Source organism: Mytilus galloprovincialis, chromosome 5 (assembly GCF_965363235.1).
Source record: "Mytilus galloprovincialis chromosome 5, xbMytGall1.hap1.1, whole genome shotgun sequence".
In the NCBI taxonomy this organism is placed as follows: domain Eukaryota; kingdom Metazoa; phylum Mollusca; class Bivalvia; order Mytilida; family Mytilidae; genus Mytilus; species Mytilus galloprovincialis.
In genome coordinates, this window is record NC_134842.1 from 76,999,684 (window position 1) to 77,020,988 (window position 21,305).

General features: G+C 31.8%; 1 protein-coding gene across 1 annotated transcript; it reads left to right on the forward strand.

Moving 5' to 3' along the window:
• Positions 1-1,898: 1,898 nt before the first annotated feature.
• On the forward strand, positions 1,899-20,243 carry LOC143076436 (sodium/glucose cotransporter 4-like). Its single transcript, XM_076252213.1, has 14 exons — positions 1,899-2,040; positions 8,029-8,097; positions 8,620-8,724; positions 8,890-8,949; positions 9,332-9,436; positions 9,887-9,995; positions 10,746-10,826; positions 11,313-11,542; positions 13,166-13,301; positions 14,521-14,779; positions 15,344-15,506; positions 16,764-16,985; positions 17,729-17,834; positions 18,627-20,243. Exons 1-14 carry the CDS (start codon positions 1,948-1,950, stop codon positions 18,848-18,850), a joined length of 1,962 nt encoding a protein of 653 aa, XP_076108328.1. The 5' UTR covers positions 1,899-1,947; the 3' UTR covers positions 18,851-20,243.
• The last annotated feature ends 1,062 nt before the right edge of the window (positions 20,244-21,305 follow it).

Consider the following 21,305-nt stretch of genomic DNA (forward strand, 5'->3'; position numbering starts at 1 on the left):
TGTGTATCCTTAATTGATAATCTTTTTTAAAACAGAACACATAAACAATGGGTATTTATGTACTATTCTATTGTTTATTTATATGCTTTAAATATTGCGTCTGTTCAAACAATCCTTGTAATCATGACGTATCTATTGTTTTCAAAAGTATTGACATTTTGAAAGCTATAAAATTGTGAAGGGTCTATTGTAGTCTGTCTTCTGTTGATTTTTTTCTTAAATATAAAAGTTTTACACTTTGAAAATTGTCAAAGGTGTAATTTAAACTTTTTACTGTCCGGTCAACGAAATGGATGACCCCTTGAAAACGACTAAATAATTTTTAATGCTGAATTCATTACATGTTTTCAATATTTCTGCTCTATTAATCAGACTATTTTAATGACATACCGTTAAGGGGAGCATTTCAAAGGTATCTTTTTAACAACAACAACTATGTTCAAATAAGTCTCGAAGGATTATATAAAAGTTTTTAAATTCGTAAATTTATTAACGTAAAACATCAAGTGTTTATTTGGTACCTCGTTGATTAAGGATCATAAACGGTAAATTAATCATGAGACACGATGATATGAACTTCACTAAATACAAACTGGCGTACTAACTTACAATCTTCTGAATTGGGAGGGGCGCATAATGATTGTGCCTGGTTAAGCCCTGTTTGGAAGTATTCTTCCCTTCTCTACCCTAACACAAGGTACCGATTGGGAGCACACGTAGTTTCTGAAAGCAAGTTCAAAGCCAATTCAAGCTAGTAAATAAATCATTTTCAAGCTTCCTCCACCAATAAAAACCTAACGCCACGAGATAGCACAATAGTGCTGGAAGTGGCGCTTAAGTTTGCAATATAAGTAGTGAATCGAGACATTTCTGCACATCAATGCAGTGCACGAATTGCGCAATTTCTCAAGAAAAGTAATACATAAACAGTGCTTCAAATGTACAAGCAACAGGCGACAGTCACACAATTGTTTTTATACATGAAATGTTTTTATTTAAGTAAAAGATGACTTGTTTATTTTCATATTTTTAAAAGTGTTTGTGTGTGTTTCTTTTCTGTCTAAAAGAGGGGCGAAAGTTACAAGAGGGATATTCAAACTCATAGATCATAAATAAACTGACAACGCCATGGCTTAAAAAAAGAACGAAAAAAACAGACAAACAAATAAACAGACAGACAATAGTATACAAAACACAACATACAAAAATAAAGACTAAGCAGCACGAACCCCACCAAAATCTGATAGTGATCCCATGTGCACCGGAAGGGTTAGCATATACTGCTCCACATGTGGCACCCGTCGTGATGCTAATCATGTCATTACAAACCCGATAAATAGTAAAATTTGTTAGGTCACATTCGTTAAAAACAACCCGGATTGAAGTAACGATATTAGGAACATATCCGATATCATCTGACTATGAAACGGATATTCTATAACGGTCACCCGAAGAATATCCTAAGCTTGTATCACATTAGGTTTTACTGTTGAAAGTCAATCCAGAAAACTGCCTGAGACGCATGCAAATAAACTCATCATAGATACAAGGATTACATTTTGTATTTACGCCAGACGCGCGTTTCGTCTACAAAAGACTCATCAGTGACGCTCGAATCAAAAAAAGTTAAAAGGCCAAATAAAGTACGAGGTGGATGAGCACTGAGACCAAAATTCCTAAAAGTGCAAGTTATAAAAAAGGTATTCTTTCATTTTGTGACAATTTAAAACAAACGTGTTGTTAAAGATAACAATGTGTTACTGTAATATCCTTTAAGGAAGTTAGTTATAAATTTATCTCTAATTAGTAATAAATGTGTAGGAGCGTATTGTCACATAATCTGATAGGTACACGACCGTTAACTCTGTTAATACATTTTGAGATGTTCCTTGTATTTTTACCTGTCTCAGGTGTGTACCGGTATAAACAATTTGTCTATCGAGAAGCATGGCGGTGGACGATGTAGACACCACCCTCCACTGGGGAGATATATTAGTGGTTATTGGATATTTTATAGCAGTCATTATTGTCGGTATATTGGTATGTAATAAAATATCATAAATAAATATGTAAATTAAAAAAATATGCATTTCCGCGAAAAACAGTTTTTTTTTAATGGTTTACTCTATTTTTCACAGTTTTATTTCTATTCTATATAAAAGAATGCTTTTTCTTAAGTTTGAAAAATAAAAACTACCAGATATGTGGGCTAACACTTCAAGTGTACGGAATACATAATAGAAAGTACAAATAAATTTCTGTACAAATATTGACGATAGAAATTTATGGGTTGCAATTTGCGGCTAAATGAAACATGTTAACTAATAAATCTATAAAATTTCATGTATCTCTTAAGTGAATATTTAACTCGATTTACGATAATTACACGTGCATTGCAGACGTGAATACATTTGGTTATTGAAATCTTAGATGAGTCAGTTTTAATTCTAAAACGAAACCAGGATATCACCGCCCGAACAACTGCACCTGAAAACTAACGTAGACTGAGAAAAAATACTATTAATATTACATGTATCAATCAAGTGTAGATCACACCTAAAAAGGAGAACAGAACACATTAAAGTAGGCGTTGGTACAAGTTTTGTGAAAAATATTGTTGACAACATTGAAAAATCTATTATATTAATAAAATTTTAAAGAGAGAGACACAGTTAAACGCTCCTGTATTGTGTGTTTTCTGCTATATTACATAAAAAGAGCTGTAAAAAAAACCAACAACAAACAAACAAAACACCCACAAAAAAAAACTTCAACTGTCAAAAAATAGTATTGTCGACACATCACAAAGGAGACCAGTTCTTTAACTAACGTAGCATATTATCATGCGTTAACGGGGTGATGGGTAGAAGTGTCAAATTTCAGTTAAATATAACTGTTAAATAAAACTTTTATAATACGATGGGAAAATCAGTGAGCTTGAACGTACATTTTCACATTAAATCTCAGTTTTGTCGTCAACATAATTATATTCCCCTCCCAAATGAAATGGGAATGGCTTTCTAATAGGACAACTCCGAATTGTCCTTAGATATATATGCCATGAATATTTTTTTAAATTTTAGACCAGAAACTGATTTTGGTTGGATCTGTATTCGATATTCTGTACATTAGACCAGGAATTTTCGTTTCGATCTGTAATCCATATTTTGTATAGTAGAACTGCATTTCATATCGGTTAGATCTGAAATGTACATGTTATATCTAAGAACTGTAAATTATGATATGTTGTATATAAGATTTGAAATAGAACTGCTTTAATATTTGGTTAGACTTTTTAATCGATAATTATTTATATCTGTAATCGATATATAGTAAGATATGTAATCGATATTTTTCTATATCTAATATAATTATAGATATTTGGTTAGATCTGTTATCGTTATTTGGTTAGATATATTTTTGATATTTGGATGGAGTTGTCAATTATATCTCAATAGATCGGTAATCGATATTTGGTTTGATCTGTTATCGACATCTAGTTATATCTGTACACAATGTCATCGATACTTAGTTAGAGCTGTCAGTCGATATCCAGTTTGATCTATGATCGATATTTAGAGACTGGGGCACTGAGAGGACACACCAGTTGTATGGACAAATGCACTAATTTTGATGCAATTTTTTCGCACCTGTTTAAGCTTATTATTGAAACACTTAATGTTCTGATGTAAAATTGAGAATGGAAATGGGGAATGTGCCAAAGAGACAACAACCCGATCATAGAGCAGACAACAGCAGAAGGTCACCAACAGGTCTTCAATGCAACGAGAAATTCTCGCACCCGGAGGCGTCTTTCAGCTGGCCCCTAAACAAATATATACTGGTTCAGTGATAATGTACACCATACTAAACTCCAAATTGTACACAAGAAACTAAAAGTTAAAATGATACAAGACTAACAAAGGCTAGAGGCTCCTGACTTGGGACAGGCGCAAAAATGCGGCGGGGTTAAACATGTTTGTGAGATCTCAACCCTCCCCCTATACCTCTAGCCAATGCAGAAAAGTAAACGCATAACAATACGCACATTAAAATTCAGTTCAAGAGAAGTCCGAGTCTGATGTCAGAAGATGTAACCAAAGAAAATAAACAAAATGATTTTATACGTTCAAATTAAGATATAGGATTCAATGAGCAACCCAAAGAGAAATATCAAACATAATACATACACGAACCACAGAATGGCGAATAAAGGGGGAAGATTAGGTATGCGTCAACGAGACAGCAGCCTAACGACACACAACAAATCTGTTATAAAAATATCCATGCCAACTTGATTATATAACCATATCATATTAAAATAAAATTTGGAAAAGGACTTGTAAACATTGAATGAATTTTTGTCATTTAAATTTTACACAATAGGTGAAATTTCTAAAAAGATAAAAATGCATTTTGTCATAAGGGAGTAATCAAATAAACAAGTCATATCGCATATAATATATCAGTACAAGTTGTTTGTTCTCGATAACATAAAGGGTTTTTGATCATGCAAACTGTAAATAAATTTTAAATGCGCAAATTAAAATACAACCGATTCATAGATTGATATATATATATAAGTGCAGTACTGTCAAGGTCGTAAGTATTTTTTTCTTATACTGTTCAAAAACAAGGGTTATTTAACGGTAAACAATTTGGTGTGTATAACGAATTCTTTGTATGACCGAATTCGTTTGTCCCTATAATGCTATTGATTTTGCAATTTGCTTTCTTTGACGAGAATGAAAGTTGAATCTAATAAATCTTAAAAATGTAAATTAAAAAACTTATACATTTATAGGACAGACGAATTCTGTCTAGTCCTTTGTAGTAATTTATTCACATTTTGCTTATATTCGGGTCGATTTATGTCTTGGCCGAAGATAAACAATAGTGTAGTCTTTCAGACTGTATGAAGAACTATAAGGAGATTTGACTGCCCTTTTCACAGCATAAATCTTTTATTTAATATGTACATACATTCGTTGCATGAATTTTCAAACTTCTGGCTATTTAACTTTGTGACGGTTTCACGTAATCTCATGGTAATGCTCAGCTTTACTTTCACATGTTTCAAATATTTGGTAACATTTTTTTTTTGTATAGTTGCCCTCTCCTCGACCTTTAACCATAATTTTCTGAATTAACACACACCAAGCTTTAATGTCTAAAATTTTCGATTGTTATTTGTGTATAAAGTTTCAGTACTAGTTTGCTCGTCGGAGCATACAAATATTCAATAGCTATAGTTGTAAATACATTAATAAAGTGGTGATGTATAAATACGGTGACACTTAAGAAGCTATATAACCAAAAGGAACACATGTACACCCATCAAATTATCAACGTTATTAAACTACTGTTTATAATTCACTTGCTGAATATTTTTTTTATATAAAGATACGAAGATGTTTCATAAGAATGATTGCCAATGAGACAACTCTTTAACAGAGACATATTAAACAATCAAAGGTGTTTGAACTTTAATAATGAACTCCGTACAGATCCCAGGAACAAAACAGTACACCAGACACTAGTCTCGTCAGCAAAAGACAAAAAGTCCAAATAAAGTACAAAAATGATAAACCAATCATAAAAAATGCATATTGTAACGAATATCTGAGATTTAATAACCCAGCTTATAAAATGTACATTCTTAAACTCTTGAAAGAATTGAATAAAATATCTAGTTACATACTAAATACATGTAACAACGCTGTAGCATACATCTTGAAACTTTATTTCTATAATTTGTTTAATTTCTTCGTGGGGACTTATATATCTCTATCAGATGATGTAATCATTTCATATGAAATCCACCCTGTAACTTTATTTCTATAATTTATTTAACTATATATATCTCTATCAGATAATTACATCATTTTTGTATGAAATCCACCATGCAAGTTTATATAACACTTCTCATCACGACCCACTGATTACTTAAGTTATATTCAATGTCAGAAGTTAACAATTTACTAAGATCTTCATCCATAACATCTATGAACATTAAATATAAAATTTACATAAATTAGCATAAAATTCACCTGCGAACTTCGATTATGTTTACACTTGAAAGGAGTTTAAGCTTGTAATTGTGGATATGCATTGTCAGTTTACTGCACTAGGGTGTTTCGCCTCTTTTAAAACATGGCCTATTTTTCAACATTTTACCTCAACTTCAGGTGATCAGAGTCAACATATAAAAAGTGAAAAATGACATAAAGTTAAAAATCAAATCAATAAAACAAAATTTGACCTACTTAAGACTAAAACGACTATGCTCACCCGTACATGTTTTGTACATGTATGAGGAATGAACGCCTACTTTATCTATTGATTCCTTTTATTTATCTAAAAAGTAAGCGACCGACACCCCCGATATCTTTATGCCATTGATGACCATAGATGTAGACATGGGTTTAGCTATAACTTCCGACTAAAGTCAAGAAAGAGAAAAAAAAAAGATATTTTAACGAAATATAATAATTCATAAATGAAAATCAAAAAATGTTATTGTAATCATCTACAGAATATTTAGAAATTATAACATTAAACTGTTGTATTTCGAATACGTTAGGAGAAAGGAGACATTTTCTAAGATTTTACTCGCTAAAAGCTCCAAACTGAAATTTAATGTAGCTTAATCTACTTAAAATATGTCATGAATATCCATGAAATGTTTGTAACTGGACTTAAAGCAAACAACAATATATCAATCAATTGAAACAATTACATTAACTACAACCAATTTCTCTTTGTCTGTAAAAAGAATACTGTTAAAAGCTTTTGATTGTTGAAAATATTTTCGATGATATTGTCAAGTTTATTTTTTATTCAAATGGCATTCTGAACCGTAAATGAATGATTTTTTTTGAAAGGCAGTAAATAGCTTGATTTCCGATCAAAGTTTGGCCTTGGTAACAATTTCTTTTATTCATTTATTTCTATATGATCATGAATAGTCGATAACAGTCAATATATTCATCAGAACAACAGATTTGAACCATCTTTTAGGCATTTCAAATTGAGGGATACTACCTAATGATGTTACAACATCTACAATGTATGTACCCGTATGCATTTTAGCACGTTTTTAAAATAGATAGTCATTTTGATATAAATGGCTTTTGTATAAAATAAATCAAAAATAAAATACTAAATATGAGAACAAGGCATATTTATAATAATATGTAAAACAACACGCAACCAAACGATTTCTTTAATAAAAGATTAATATGTTATTTGACCTCGTCTGTTTTATACAAGAAAATGCAAAATGGCTGTTAGAATGAGCGAAACTGAAAATATATTCAAAAGTCACCGTATGGCCTTACACATTGAGGAAAGCCCTTGTCGCATAAAAGAACCCGAAATTACAAATGTAAAAAAATGCAAACGAGAAAAATAAAGGTCTAATTAACGTACCAAAAAAAGACCGAAAAACGAATATGTAACACAGCAACACACGACAATCACTGAATTACAGGCTCCTGAATTGGGTCCGGCACATACAATCTACATGTACATACAAAATGTGGCTGTGTTAAATATATCATAGGGATCTCAACCCTCCCCTAACCTGTGACTGTTGTGTAACCGTGCAGTTGAAGAACGAACTATAAAAAATCAGTCGAAAAAGGCTTCAAAACTGACAAGATGGATACAATTAGAAAGACATATAGCAACAGAGTGGACGTGGTCGGATACTTGTATGTATCCCAACAACAAAAAGACACTTAGTACATATCTGAGAGCACTGTAGTTACAGACAGCTAGTTCAAAGCTAATAACAACTGCAGTTATAAAAAAATATATCCATGTTATGCCTGTTAAAAAAATGTTCTTGTTACATTAACAGGCACGATATATATATTTTTAAATCATATGTTCTCTACGACTCTTTTTCGGTCGTAAAAAGATGAAGCATTAGAATTAAAACACATACACGAGGTAACACATACATCAGGTAACACACAATAAACGTTTTAATTATCTTTCAAACCTTTTTTTGTTTATTTTCAGTCATCATGTCGGAATCGAGGAAGTGTGAAGGGATATTTCTTAGCAGGCCGATCTATGCATTGGATACCGGTATGTGTTCGTTGTACATCTTAGTTTTACATTTGTATATATTCTGTCCTTTATTTTATTTGTATGCCCCATTTATGGGCATTATGTTTTCTGGTCTGTTCGTCCGTTTTTTCGTTCGACTGTCTGTCCCGGTTCAACTTAAAGTTTTTGGTCAAGGTACAAAAAATAAATGTAGTTTTTGATGAAGTTGAAGTCCAACAACTTGAAACTACTTAATACACATGTTCCCTATGGTATGATCTTTCTAATGTTAATGCCAAATAAAAGTTTTTAATCCATCTTCACTGTCCACTAAACATAGAAAATGATAGTGTGGATGGAGCATCCATGTACTAGGGATACATTCTTGTTTAAATATGTTTTCGTATTGCAAAATACATTACTGTAACACACGAACAATATTAAAGTAGACACATTATGATGTTTCCCAAAAATGTCCTAGACTATACCCTGCATATCCATTACATATTTTCTTCCCAAAACCTCAATTTCTCTTAAAGAATTAATATTTTCTGTTGACAGGTTGGTGCCTCGTTATTTGCCAGTAACATCGGTAGCGGCCATTTTGTTGGTTTGGCAGGTTCCGGTGCTGCAAGTGGTATAGGTATTGCAGTGTTTGAATTAAATGTAAGTTAATTATTTTAAGACTGATATTTAGCTTCTTCGTTCATTTGTAACATCACATTCGGTAAACTAAGAAATTAAATAATACCGTACTATTGTTACAGTACCTATGAATCTCTATATTAATAATTTTTGCAAATACTTATGAAAATTTATATTTTTTTCCAGGCAATATTTATTTTAATGGTTCTAGGATGGTTCTTTGTGCCTGTTTACACAGCAGCTGGGGTAAGTTTTGACACAATTACTGAATATGCTATGTCGTCACTAATCTTTGTAATGATATCTCAAGATAATGCATGATAATGGAATATTTTTCTTACTAAAAAAAAAGGATTCCGTGATAACCTTCGTTTTATTTATATTTCAAGTATAATTTTAATATGTACGTTTTTCTTAATTCTTTGATGTGAATTTGTTTAAGCTGATACCACCAATCAATAAACAAAACAAAACAATTGTCATTCGTCTTTTCATATTAATTGGCATTACTTACAGTACTATCAACATATTTCTGTGGTCATGTCATCTAACCTTTTTGCTTTGTTTTAAAACATTTTCCCTTTTTTCTAAAGTATATATTTGCCTTTTTTTTTTAACAATTAACTAGGTGTTTACAATGCCAGAATATTTGAAAAAAAGATTTGGAGGACAAAGAATCCGGGTGTACCTCTCTGTGTTAGCACTGTTGCTGTACGTCTTTACAAAACTCTCGGTAAGTAAAAATGTCAAATGTAGATACATTGAAATATATAGTATAAATATATCAACAAGACAGGCAACCTTACAACATGAACCATGATAAAATTGCAATTATTTTCTTTTTTATTCGTACGATCTTCCGATTCAAAATTCTGAAGCAACATAGACTAAGAGAATTATTTTTAGATTTTATACTTCAATCATTACAGACAACACATAGTGTTATGTATAACAACATTTTATGAGGTTAGTAAATTATAGTTGAATTTTACCATAGAAAATTAAATGACTTAAAGTCCATATGTCATGGTTTCAAATATCTTTAGAAACATTATCCAATTGTTTTATTAGCATTGTCCTGTTTTTGGCTCATTTGCCTGCTGAATACAGAATCCTATTATTGTTTTAATAAGCATATGTTATTTAATGACATTTTCATTTTGTATTATTTTCTGCTTTGCAGGCCGATTTATTCTCTGGAGCCATTTTTATAACTCAATCTTTCAAGGATTTGAATCTCTATGTTGCTGTTATCATCTTACTCGCAATATCTGCTGTGTTTACAATAGCCGGTGAGTACATGTTTGAATCCTTCATGAAATAACAGATGAAATAAAACGCACAACTGAGTGTCCTGGATTCAAAATCACTTTTTGTTTATCAAGTATTGCATTTGCAAATTACTATTGAATCATAATATTGAAATGTCTCTATTTTGCCTAAATTCCATTCATTAACCACAAATGTTCACGAAACTGTATTAATATACATACCTATTGAATATAAATAAAAGAAGATGTGGTATACGTGCCAATGAGACAACTTTCCTTCCAAGTCACAGTCACAATGTATAAAACGTTAACAATTATAGGTAAGATTACAGCCTTCAACACGTGACGGTGCCTTGTGTAAACAATTCAAACATGAAAACCAACGGACCTATTTTCATAAAAAACGAAAAACGAGAAACATTTATGAACCACACTCACAAACGACAACTACTGAACAACAGGCTCCTGAATTAGGACAGGTACAAAATTCAAATGCAGCGCGATTAAACGTTTTAACAGGCGGCAACCTTCAATCACACCTGAAATAAATAGAAGACTTTTTTGTTTCCCTCATAATGTGCATTTGCTTTTTGTGGATGCTGTTAACGTAAACTTTAAATTTACTTATATTCATATATAGCAGCACTAGAATTGTAGTGATAAAATAATGAAACAAAAACAAACAAAAGACCACAAACTGCTATTACAAACATATATATATTTTTTGTCTGCCACGTGATTGATTTAATGCGCCTATTGTTTTATTTCTAGGTGGATTGACTGCTGTCATATGGACGGACTTTATTCAAGTTATCATTATGATCATTGGAGCTTTCATTATGATGATTTTGAGTAAGTTTATCAACATACGTAGATTCGCGAGGACGGTTTTGCAGGGTGCATGCATAAGTACACAGTCACGTCCAGTCAACATGACGATACTAAATCCGATGCCTTGTCATCAAAAATTGTCCCGCTTTTGTCAGTTAAAGAATTTTTATATATAAAAAAAGTGTTCAATGGTACAGTTGTGAACTGTTGCAAAGCAAAATCTGCTCTTGTCCAATATATATATCTTTTTCAAGTAGCAGTCAAAATGTCCCGCCTTTCAGTTCTGTAAACCATCTTCACTTACATCGGGTCTTCATGGTCTGTCTGTGAAATAAGTCATATTTCAATCCTGTCATTGAGATAATATCCTCTATAAAGTTTCATTAAAAAGCTCCATATGACCAATTCGATTCCTATATATAGCAGAGTGCTCTGCTTCTCTGTTTAGTAGCGGGTACCACCGTTACCGTGTACAAATGAATTCATTTACCTCTTCTATAATCGTAGGTTTTATTGAGGTTGGTGGCTATGAAGCTATGATCCAGAAATATTTTGCCTCTTTCCCTGACACTACGATAAATAACATGGGAAATTCTAGTTATAAATATGCTAAATGTGGAATACCACCGGATAACGCCATGCATCTGTTTCGATCTGCTGAAGATGGAAGTTTACCTTGGCCAGGAATAATGTTTGGTTTGACAATCTCTGCTGTTTGGTATTGGTGTTCTGATCAGGTAAGTTATATGCTTAAGAGGACTGTCAAAATTAGTACGGAAAATGGACTGCCAAAATTAGTTCTTAATCAGCACTGAAGAAATTAGTACTGAATCAGGACTGACAAAATCAGTACTGAAACAGGACTTACAAATCAGTACTGAAACAGGACCGACAAAATCAATATTGAATTACCACTGATGAAATTAGTATTGAAGCAATGCTGAAAAATCAGTACTAAATTATAGACATAGTAATTGTACAGTATAACAATGAACAATACTGAATTAATATAAAGTATATTAATATTACAAGCGTTTAATCTTGCCAAGAATACTGAAATATATCAGGGTAGAAATGTACCAAAAACGTGGATAAATTCTTGGTAGTGTAGTAAGAAATTATCTTTTCGGCATTGCTTACTTCCCCCTTAGTACATCAGATACAGATACGTCTGTCTTCTGTCTTGACTTACTTAAAAAGAAATGACAATGAGGGCCGGTTAAGAACACCAATTGACGACAAAAGGAATGAACTTAGCATGCCAATCATGAATTTTCCAATTCTATGTAGCAATAATCGAGCAGCGCCTGAATACGAATTATATATCTCCCAACTGAAACGATTTTCCAGGGCTTGAATTTTCTATCACAATTTCCTTATTTGATGGTTGCTTCTCACATGGAAGCTATTAAACGACAAGTTCCAAGTAGTTCAGTTGAATCACCCCTTAATAATTTACGACCGCCATCATGAGTTACATGTAGTTCACCCTTATGGAATATCTGTTTCACAATTGATGATGGATATGTTCCAATTATCGTAACATCAAGCATTACCACTTTTGCCCAAATGTGCCCTACCGAATAAGACTATCACCGTTTTTTTTTAACATGAGCAGCACGACGGGTGCCACGTGTGGAGCAGGATCTGCATACCCTTCCGGAGTACCTAGATCACCCCATATCTTTCACCTCTCTTTTAACTAAGTTTAATGTCGAACAGTTTAATAACATCTGCAATTATAGGAATACTTATTCCTTTGTCATGCATGTGAAATAACATGAGTCACACAAAGGATCATTTTGATGAAGAGAAAATTTATAAAGCGTTGATGTTCAGAATCATGTTATTCCTTCTCTTGATATTCCTAATCTCGTCGAAAGGTGATTAATCACTGCACTATAGAATCCAATGTATACTTCTGTAAATAAGAATATTATAGATTTTACAATTATATATTTAAGAAAAAGTACAAATAACTCTGAAAGGAAAGAATATTAAATTGTATCTTTCTTTTCTGTCGTTGACACAATCTAATAATTTACTTTTCTATGTTGTGTTTTGTACACTGTTGTCCTTTTGATATTTTTTTCAATTTTTAGCCATGACTTTGTCAGTTTGTTGTCGACTTATGCGATTGACTATCATTTTAGTATTTTTCTTATATTTCTTAGTCTCTAGTTTTCTATATTGCGTCTTGTGTGAAATTATTGTCTGTTTGTGTTTTTTAGCCATGGCGTTGTCAGTTTATTTTCGATCTATGAGTTTGACTGTTCTTCTTGTATCTTTCGCCCCTCCCTTTTGTCTCTCTTTTAAATATAACACTTATATTTACCGGTAAAGTGTCTATTTGTTGACAGGTAATAGTGCAGAGAGCACTAGCAGCAAAGAACTTATCACATGCAAAAGCTGGTACAATTTTAGCTGGTTATCTAAAGTTTTTGCCTCTTTGGATAATGGTATTTCCTGGCATGATTTCGAGAATTTTATACAGAGGTAGGTATCCTATATAACATCCGATTAAATAACACTAAAATCGAAGAATAAGGACGACCTTGTATAAAAAAGATACTTACTTTAATAAATTTAAGTTCTGCTCGGTGCATCAAATAGACCCCTTCATAGTTTGTTCGGCCATATTAAAAAAGGGGCAGGTTTTTTTTTATAATGGAAGTAAAAATGCTCTTAATAGTTATCAAAGGTATCAGGATTATAATTTAGTACGCCAGACGCGCGTTTCTAAAACATACAGAAAAACAAAATCAATAAAACAGAGGAATTGCTTGGAAACATGCACAGGATTTCCCGTACTATCATACTAGAGCCACCTCTTTAAAAAGAATATGTCCCCGATTCAATATGGCGGAACTAATCGTAAAGTGGACAATTCATGGAAGATTTCCACTTGCATGTACCATATTAAAACTGTTAATGCTCTTTTCAATAATCGCTTCATGAAAATTTTAACATACCGATTTATGTATAAAATAACTTGTTCGTAGCGAAAACAAAATATTCCAGTAATGAACACTTGTACTATTAGGAAACTTTGAGGTTAGTCATAACTATTTAAAACCAGAAATGTAAATTTGCTTTTCTTTAATCACTTATATAGCAATACTAAATATGTCCTTGTGACGTTATAAATGACCGACAAAATATATTTGTTCAAATGCATTGGTAAAGAGAACAAACGTGACATTCTTTGTTCACGGAATATAGTGTGTTTCCTGTAAGAATATATCATCGTTTAAGATTAAACTGCTTACTAACTGATAAATTAAAAAAGAAAGGTTTGCATAATTGAAAAACAGAAGGTTCTTTTATCGAATTCTTTTATTCCTAACTTAAAAATTCTGTTTTAATATTAATTGTAAGACTTAGTGTGCTTACTTAACTCTTTGCTGTACATTTAAAAAGAGAGGGACAGTCAAACTCATAAATAGAAAATAAACTGGCAACGCCTTGGTTAAAAACGAAAAAGACAAACAAACAAACAATAGTATACATAGCCCCAACCTCTCTAAATTATTATGAATATTGGAAAGTGTTTTTTACGCACTAATGAGAAAAATTTATATCAGACCTGTGTTCATTTACCTGTCAAAGAAAAACTATTATTTATATAGTCATTATTTTTTTTAATCTAATTACAATTACATTATATTTCCACGCAATATTAAGCATTAATATGGGTGGTTTTTTTTCTGTACAGATTCTGTTGGTTGTGCTGATCCAGATGTTTGTGAAGAGGCATGTGGATCTAGAGCCGGATGCAGTAACATTGCATTCCCTAAATTAGTGTTAGGGATCATGCCTACGGGATTGAAAGGTCTTATGTTAGCTGTAATGATGTCTGCCTTGATCTCATCACTGACGTCTATATTCAACAGCAGTAGTACTCTTTTTACTATTGACATATGGTTAAGGATACGTAAACAGGCATCAGACGTAGAACTTATGATTGTTGGAAGGTAAGTGAATAAACTCAAACTCAAAAGTAGAAAACAAACTGACAATGCACTAGCGAAAAAGAAAAAAATGATTAAAAAAAAAACACAATACATACAAATATGTTATCCGCCTGTTATGCAGCTTTTTAATACAATTTGATTAAAACAAAAATTAAACTGTAATGTTTTAGAACAATAAGGAGGTTCTGTGTGACATCTAATCACAAAAAGACCTATTGACATTGATTAGTAACTTTTTCAACAGCTGTATTCTGCTGTTGCCTTTATTTAAATTAAACGTTTCTTGTTTTAAAGGAAGGGTCGTGTGTGTTGGTATTAAAGAGAGGCAAACAAAATTAAAGAGATATTTAAACTCCCAAGATGAAATCGATTTGACAATGCCATGGAACATAACCGAAAAATACAAAAAACGAAGAACAATATACAACACACAACATAGAAAACTACGGACTGAGCAACACAAACTTCACAAACATCGTTGTATTTTTTCATTGCAAAGAAAACGAAATGTTTAAATATTTGAATAATATCTTTTTTTACCAGTTTTTCTTTTTATTTTTGTAGATGCTGTGTATTGATCTTGGTAGTTGTTTCAATTGTATGGATTCCAATTATTCAGAATATCTCAGAACTTTTCCATTATATTCAGGCAATAACAAGCTTTTTAGCACCACCAGTATGTGCGATTTATGTTCTAGCTGTTTTCTGGAAACGGACCAATGAACAGGTTTGTCAATTGAAAAAACAAATGTTTATAGATATAGGAAGATGTGGTATGAGTGCCAATGAGACAACTTTTCATCCAAATGACAATTTATAAAAGTTAACCATTATTAAGTCAATGTAAGGCCTTCAACACAGAGCCCACACCGAACAGCAAGCTATACAGGGCCCAAACAATAAGTAATGTAAAACCATTCAAACGGGAAAACCAACGGTCTCAACCATATAATAACGAGAAACACATATAAACTACATAAACAGACCACAACTGCTGTACATCAGATTACGCTTTTATTCGCCTGCTTGGCATAATTGGGGTTATATATGAATTTAGAATGTCCTCTCGTCCGTGTGTCACCCTTTTAGATTCCAGATGATACAAAAAGAACATATTGAAAACAACAGGAATTAGTAATTGAAAATCATAAAAGACTTTTGTCTTAAAAACAAGTTGCAATTTTTATCGTTTTCACTTTTACTGTATGGTACGTATTTGTTGGAAAACAACTTTCTATTTGTTTCTGATTGTTAATGGCGCACTGACTCCTTTTTGAAAGTTGTTGTTTGAGTTTTTTCTTGCTTGATGACTAATTCGAAAAAAATATAGTATATGGACAAGTTTGAATAAAGTAAAAGAAATTATAAAAAAAGAAAATGTGGTATGATTGCAAACGAGACAACTGTCCACAAGAGACCAAAAATGACAAAGAAATTAACAACTATTTTGTCATCGTACGGCCTTCACCAATGAACAAAGCCAATAACGTATAGTCAGCTATAAAAGGCCCCGATATGACAATGTAAAACAGTTCAAACGAGAAAACAAATGGCCTTATTTATTTACAAATTGAACGACAAACAAATATGTAACACATAAACAAACGACAACCACAGAATTACAGGCTCCTGACTTGGGACAGACACATGCATACATAATGTGGCGGGTTTAAACATGTAAGCGGGATAATCCAGACTTTTTTGTTGAAACATTTTAATTCTTTTTGTGATTTCCGGATATCAAAAGGAGAACTCTTTTTGAAATTGACTGAGATCTTAATGGAATATTTTGGACCCCTAAACAAATTTATAAATAACGTTAGATGAACTATCAAAGTACTTTCTGTTCTGGATTATTTTGTTTATAAAAGAAGGTAGTTGATGCTTTATTTATAATACAACATTGTTAAACGAAACACATGGCATTGTAATAATAAAAATCTGGAACTGTGTTTTATTATTAATTATAACCTTTAAATTTCAGGGTGCGTTTTGGGGACTAATGATAGGATTAGTTGTTGGATTAACTCGATTCATTTGGGAATATGCATACACAGTCCCACCATGTGGTGAAGAAGCAGACGACAACAGACCGGACATCATCAGCAAAGTTCATTACCTTCACTTTGGTATTATTCTCTTTGGAATTAGTTTTATAGCAACAATTATCATCAGTCTACTCACTAAACCTATTCCAGATAAACATGTAAGTATAATTAAGAAGTGAAATTTCTAAAACATACAACCAATAATAATTTAAAAACGATTGGAGCGATAATACTTTTATGCCGATATTACTTACACATATGTTTAGTTATTAACGGCTGTTTTGATCTAAAACACCATTAGAAAAATTTTAACTGAACAAGTCAAATCTTGTATAGAGATTTTCATTAATGTTATGTCAGTACTACAATCCAGTAAAAAATAAAACGATGTCAATCCAGATTATTTCAGTAGACCTTCAAACATTGCTGTAAGTTTTTGTTTTGTACAGGTACATTTTTATTAAGTCTGAACGATCTAATCATAAATAGACTAAACGACGTTTCCCTGTTATTTGTGTTAATTTTAGGGTTAACAATGCTTTCTGTTGAAATGATTAATTCTGATAGTGAACTATTTAATAAATAGGTAAGCCGTCGTTGTGTTTTAACATTACATTGCAGTATCTTCAATGAGATAATATAATTTGATATAAAAAAAATATATTTAATACTCAAACACTACGACGTTTCATAACCTGAAGCATTGTGAGAAAAAGATCTGCTCTTATATGTCCACCAAAACGAAAATGACGTAACGTAATGAGTGGCACATACCAAATTAGTAACCAATTACATAGATGTTGGACAAACGTGTGACCTATTACCTACATGTAATAAGTTCAGGAGTTGTGTTTTAACAAATATCTTTTTAAAGTAAAAACAACCCCATAATATCTTACAGCTCCATCGTCTGACATTTTGGAATCGCTATAGTACAGAAGAAAGAGAGGATTTAGATGCTGAACCAGATAGGTCGAGTCACCATGAAACTAAACTGGATCAATTTGGTAAGTTGTTAACACCCTTGTCTTTGTCGTTTGGTTCGTTATCTTACTGGGAATAAACCCATACCTTCTGATAGCTGACTCAACTTACAGCAAGATATTCAACTTTTAGTCCAGAAAAATATAGAGAGAAACCGAAAAAAAATTCTACTGCGTCTTTTTTTACTTGTTAGAATCCAATAAATTGGTCAAAATTTTAGCCAAAATATTGTAATGCGTTTATCCATCTCAATGTCTGTGATTTTTGTGTTGCTGTTCTTTTAAACATGCTTTTGCGTTCAAATAAATTATATTCTTATCTGATCATGAATTAAAGACAAGATAATTTACATTGAGCAATACTGATAAATCAATTTAAGTTCTTTACTACTTAGTTCGTGTCAAAATACCCTCTATCGATTGTAATAAAAATCTATGAAGATACGCGAATTGGAAAAAATGCGTCATCTAGATAAGTTCGCGTATCATTTCAGACAAACATTCCACTCACTTATTGATGCATTTTGACCATTTTTTACCGTGTTAATAACATTTACACATTTAACCAAAAAAACAACTTCCCAATAACTGAAGCGAAGTTTAAAAAATAATCTATTGAAGAATTAATGCTCCTCAACTTCAAACTTAATGTTTTTACAAACGTCACTGGTGAGTTTTCTGTAGAAGAAACGACCGTCTCATACAAAACTAGAAGGATATAGAAATCTAATTTTAGTCAATTATCTTGAGTTTTTTTTATATTAAATGCGCTGTGGTTCTACGACATATGTTCATTCTTATTATAATCTGTTTCAGCGGAAGAAGATTTTGATTCTCTCCCATGTTACACGAGGGCATTCAGATGGATATGTGGAATTGAAAAAATGGAACAAGCACCACACTTGTCAGAAGAAGAAAAGAAAGCTATTGAAGCTAAACAAAACTCTATCCATGAAACCAAAACATGGAGATATATTCTCAATATAAATGCTGTTGTATTGATGACATTAGCAGTATTTTTATGGGGATTCTATGCATAGATTTTGACTATAAATTAGGTCAATGGAATGTATTATAACACTGTTTGTAAAAATGTTATCACATGTTATCACATGTCATATCTTGGAAATATCGTGGATATAAATATGTTAAATCAAGAGTAAAAAGAGAAAATATGTATACAGTAAAGAAGCTGCTATATTGATAGATCTTTTGAATTATAATAAGTAGATTTTACTTCAATCATACTGCCATACTTTCAGCTTTTTTCATAAAGGAGTAGGTCCAGTAAAATTCCTTTTTGGCCCCAAAATGGGGTCCAGTAAGACTCCTTTTTGGCCCCCAAATATAGCAGTTTTACAAATTGTTAAAATGTTAACTTATTATTTATTGGACAGTAGAATGCTTCTGCTACAGAGATATTGGCTGATTTTGACAATACAATGCATATATATCGGGTACTAGCACCATTAAGTCATGCTAAATTACTGAAATCTTCACAATTCTAGAATTTTAGTTAAATTTTAGACGGTTTTCGTGTAAAACGAAAGTGGCCGCATTCGTGTGCATCCTTAATATTGAAATGTAAGTTGTATTTTATGATAATACATAACATATATAAAGGTTGAGGATTAACACGGATGCGGCCACTTTCATTTTTGACAAAAACCATCTGAAAAGTGACATTGTTCGGCATATTTGGTGGATTTTTCATATTGAGCTCGAATCGGATCGTTTTTAATGAATAAATCAGTTAAAATCTTTCACATAAACTAATTGATTCAAATGAAATAGACACTTATTATACACTTATTATAATAAGTGTTTAAAAAGTGTTCAAAATCTTTCGTCAGATGAACCTGATATTTGAGGCCAAAATCGGTCCTTACCGGACCTACTCCTTTGTTTGAAATAGATGCCAATGAAAGTTCATAATTAGATTCAATTTTATTTCTGTTAAGGAATTGGGAAAAAAACCTGTTGAGACAGTCATTAGATCATACGCCGCTAATATGATGTCAGTGATAGTCAAATACAGGAAACGGAAATTAATGTTAATATATTTGGGGATGGCAGAATTCACGTTCCATATCACATTTCATGGAAAGCAAAAATACCCATTATGGTGTGCAATTCAAAATATTCAATGGCAATACACGTTCAGAAATAGTGATATTCATTTACAGCTTTCATTTTAAATAATATCTGGAGTTGAAATCAAAATACGTTTTTGTCTGTAGCCAATCCTTTGTGTGTAGTTTGACTTATGTATAACTATCTTTTGTAGTAAACAAGTATAAACTCAAACTAGTTGTCATTTGTCTCATTTTTTATAATGCCAATGCTATACTATATATAGTTTTATAAATGAACATAACTAAATTGTGTATATTTTGTACCATGTACCTTTTTTAAATAAACGGATAAAACAATTGTTTCTTTCTTGAAATCATAAACCATTTACAGAGCAGATGCAAATTATTAATGTTTGGTTTTGTGATTTTTTTCCCATCATACATTGCATGTTTAATCAGTCCAAATTCAAGAATTCTACATGGAAAACCTGAAGTGATAATAAAAACAGCAATATAACCAAATGAAGTTAGTTACGGGGTAAAACTGAAACAGCAATTAACCAATGAAACAACTACATCTACAACTGCATTGATATATTTCATTATTGAAGATGTTTCAAAATGTCCTGCAATAGAGATACACGTTTTGCTGTATTTTCTCTAGAAGCATATCATAAAAAGAGAGTTTGGGATTTACCACATCCATTCCGTTGATGTTTAAGCCATTGAAGAATATTTTTATACTTTCCATTTATTTTAAATTTTAGATTTGAAAAATACTTTTTCCTCGGCCATCACCAAAAAATAATATTTATTAAAGTGCAGATCTTATGATAAACGGTTCACAGATCGGACATTAAAAAGTACAGTATTGCACGGTAAATAAACTCATCATAGATACCAGGACTAAATTTATTATATACGCCAGACGCGCGTTTCGTCTACAAAAAACTCATCAGTGACGCTCGAATCCAAAAAAGTTTAAAAGGCCAAATAAAGTACGAAATTGAAGAGCATTGAGGACCAAAATTCCTAAAAAAATTGCCAAATACAGCTAAGGTTATACCTGAGGTAGAAGAGCCTTAGTATTTCAAATAATTCAAACATTTGTAAACAGTAAATTTATAAATATAACCATATCTGATACCATTAGAAAATCTATTTTGTGCGTCTCACAAAACAAATTCTAATCGGAAAAGGGAATAGGTGTATCTCAATCTTTTAGGTAACATGTAACATTTAAGTAATTTGTCATAAGAAGTTATAAAGTTTATCAGTAAAAGAAATAATTCTGCATAATAATTTGTTCAATCCTCTGTGTAAATAGTTATCAAAGGTACCAGGATTATAATTTAGTACGCCAGACGCGCGTTTCGTCTACATAAGACTCATTAGTGAAGCTCATATCAAAATATTTATA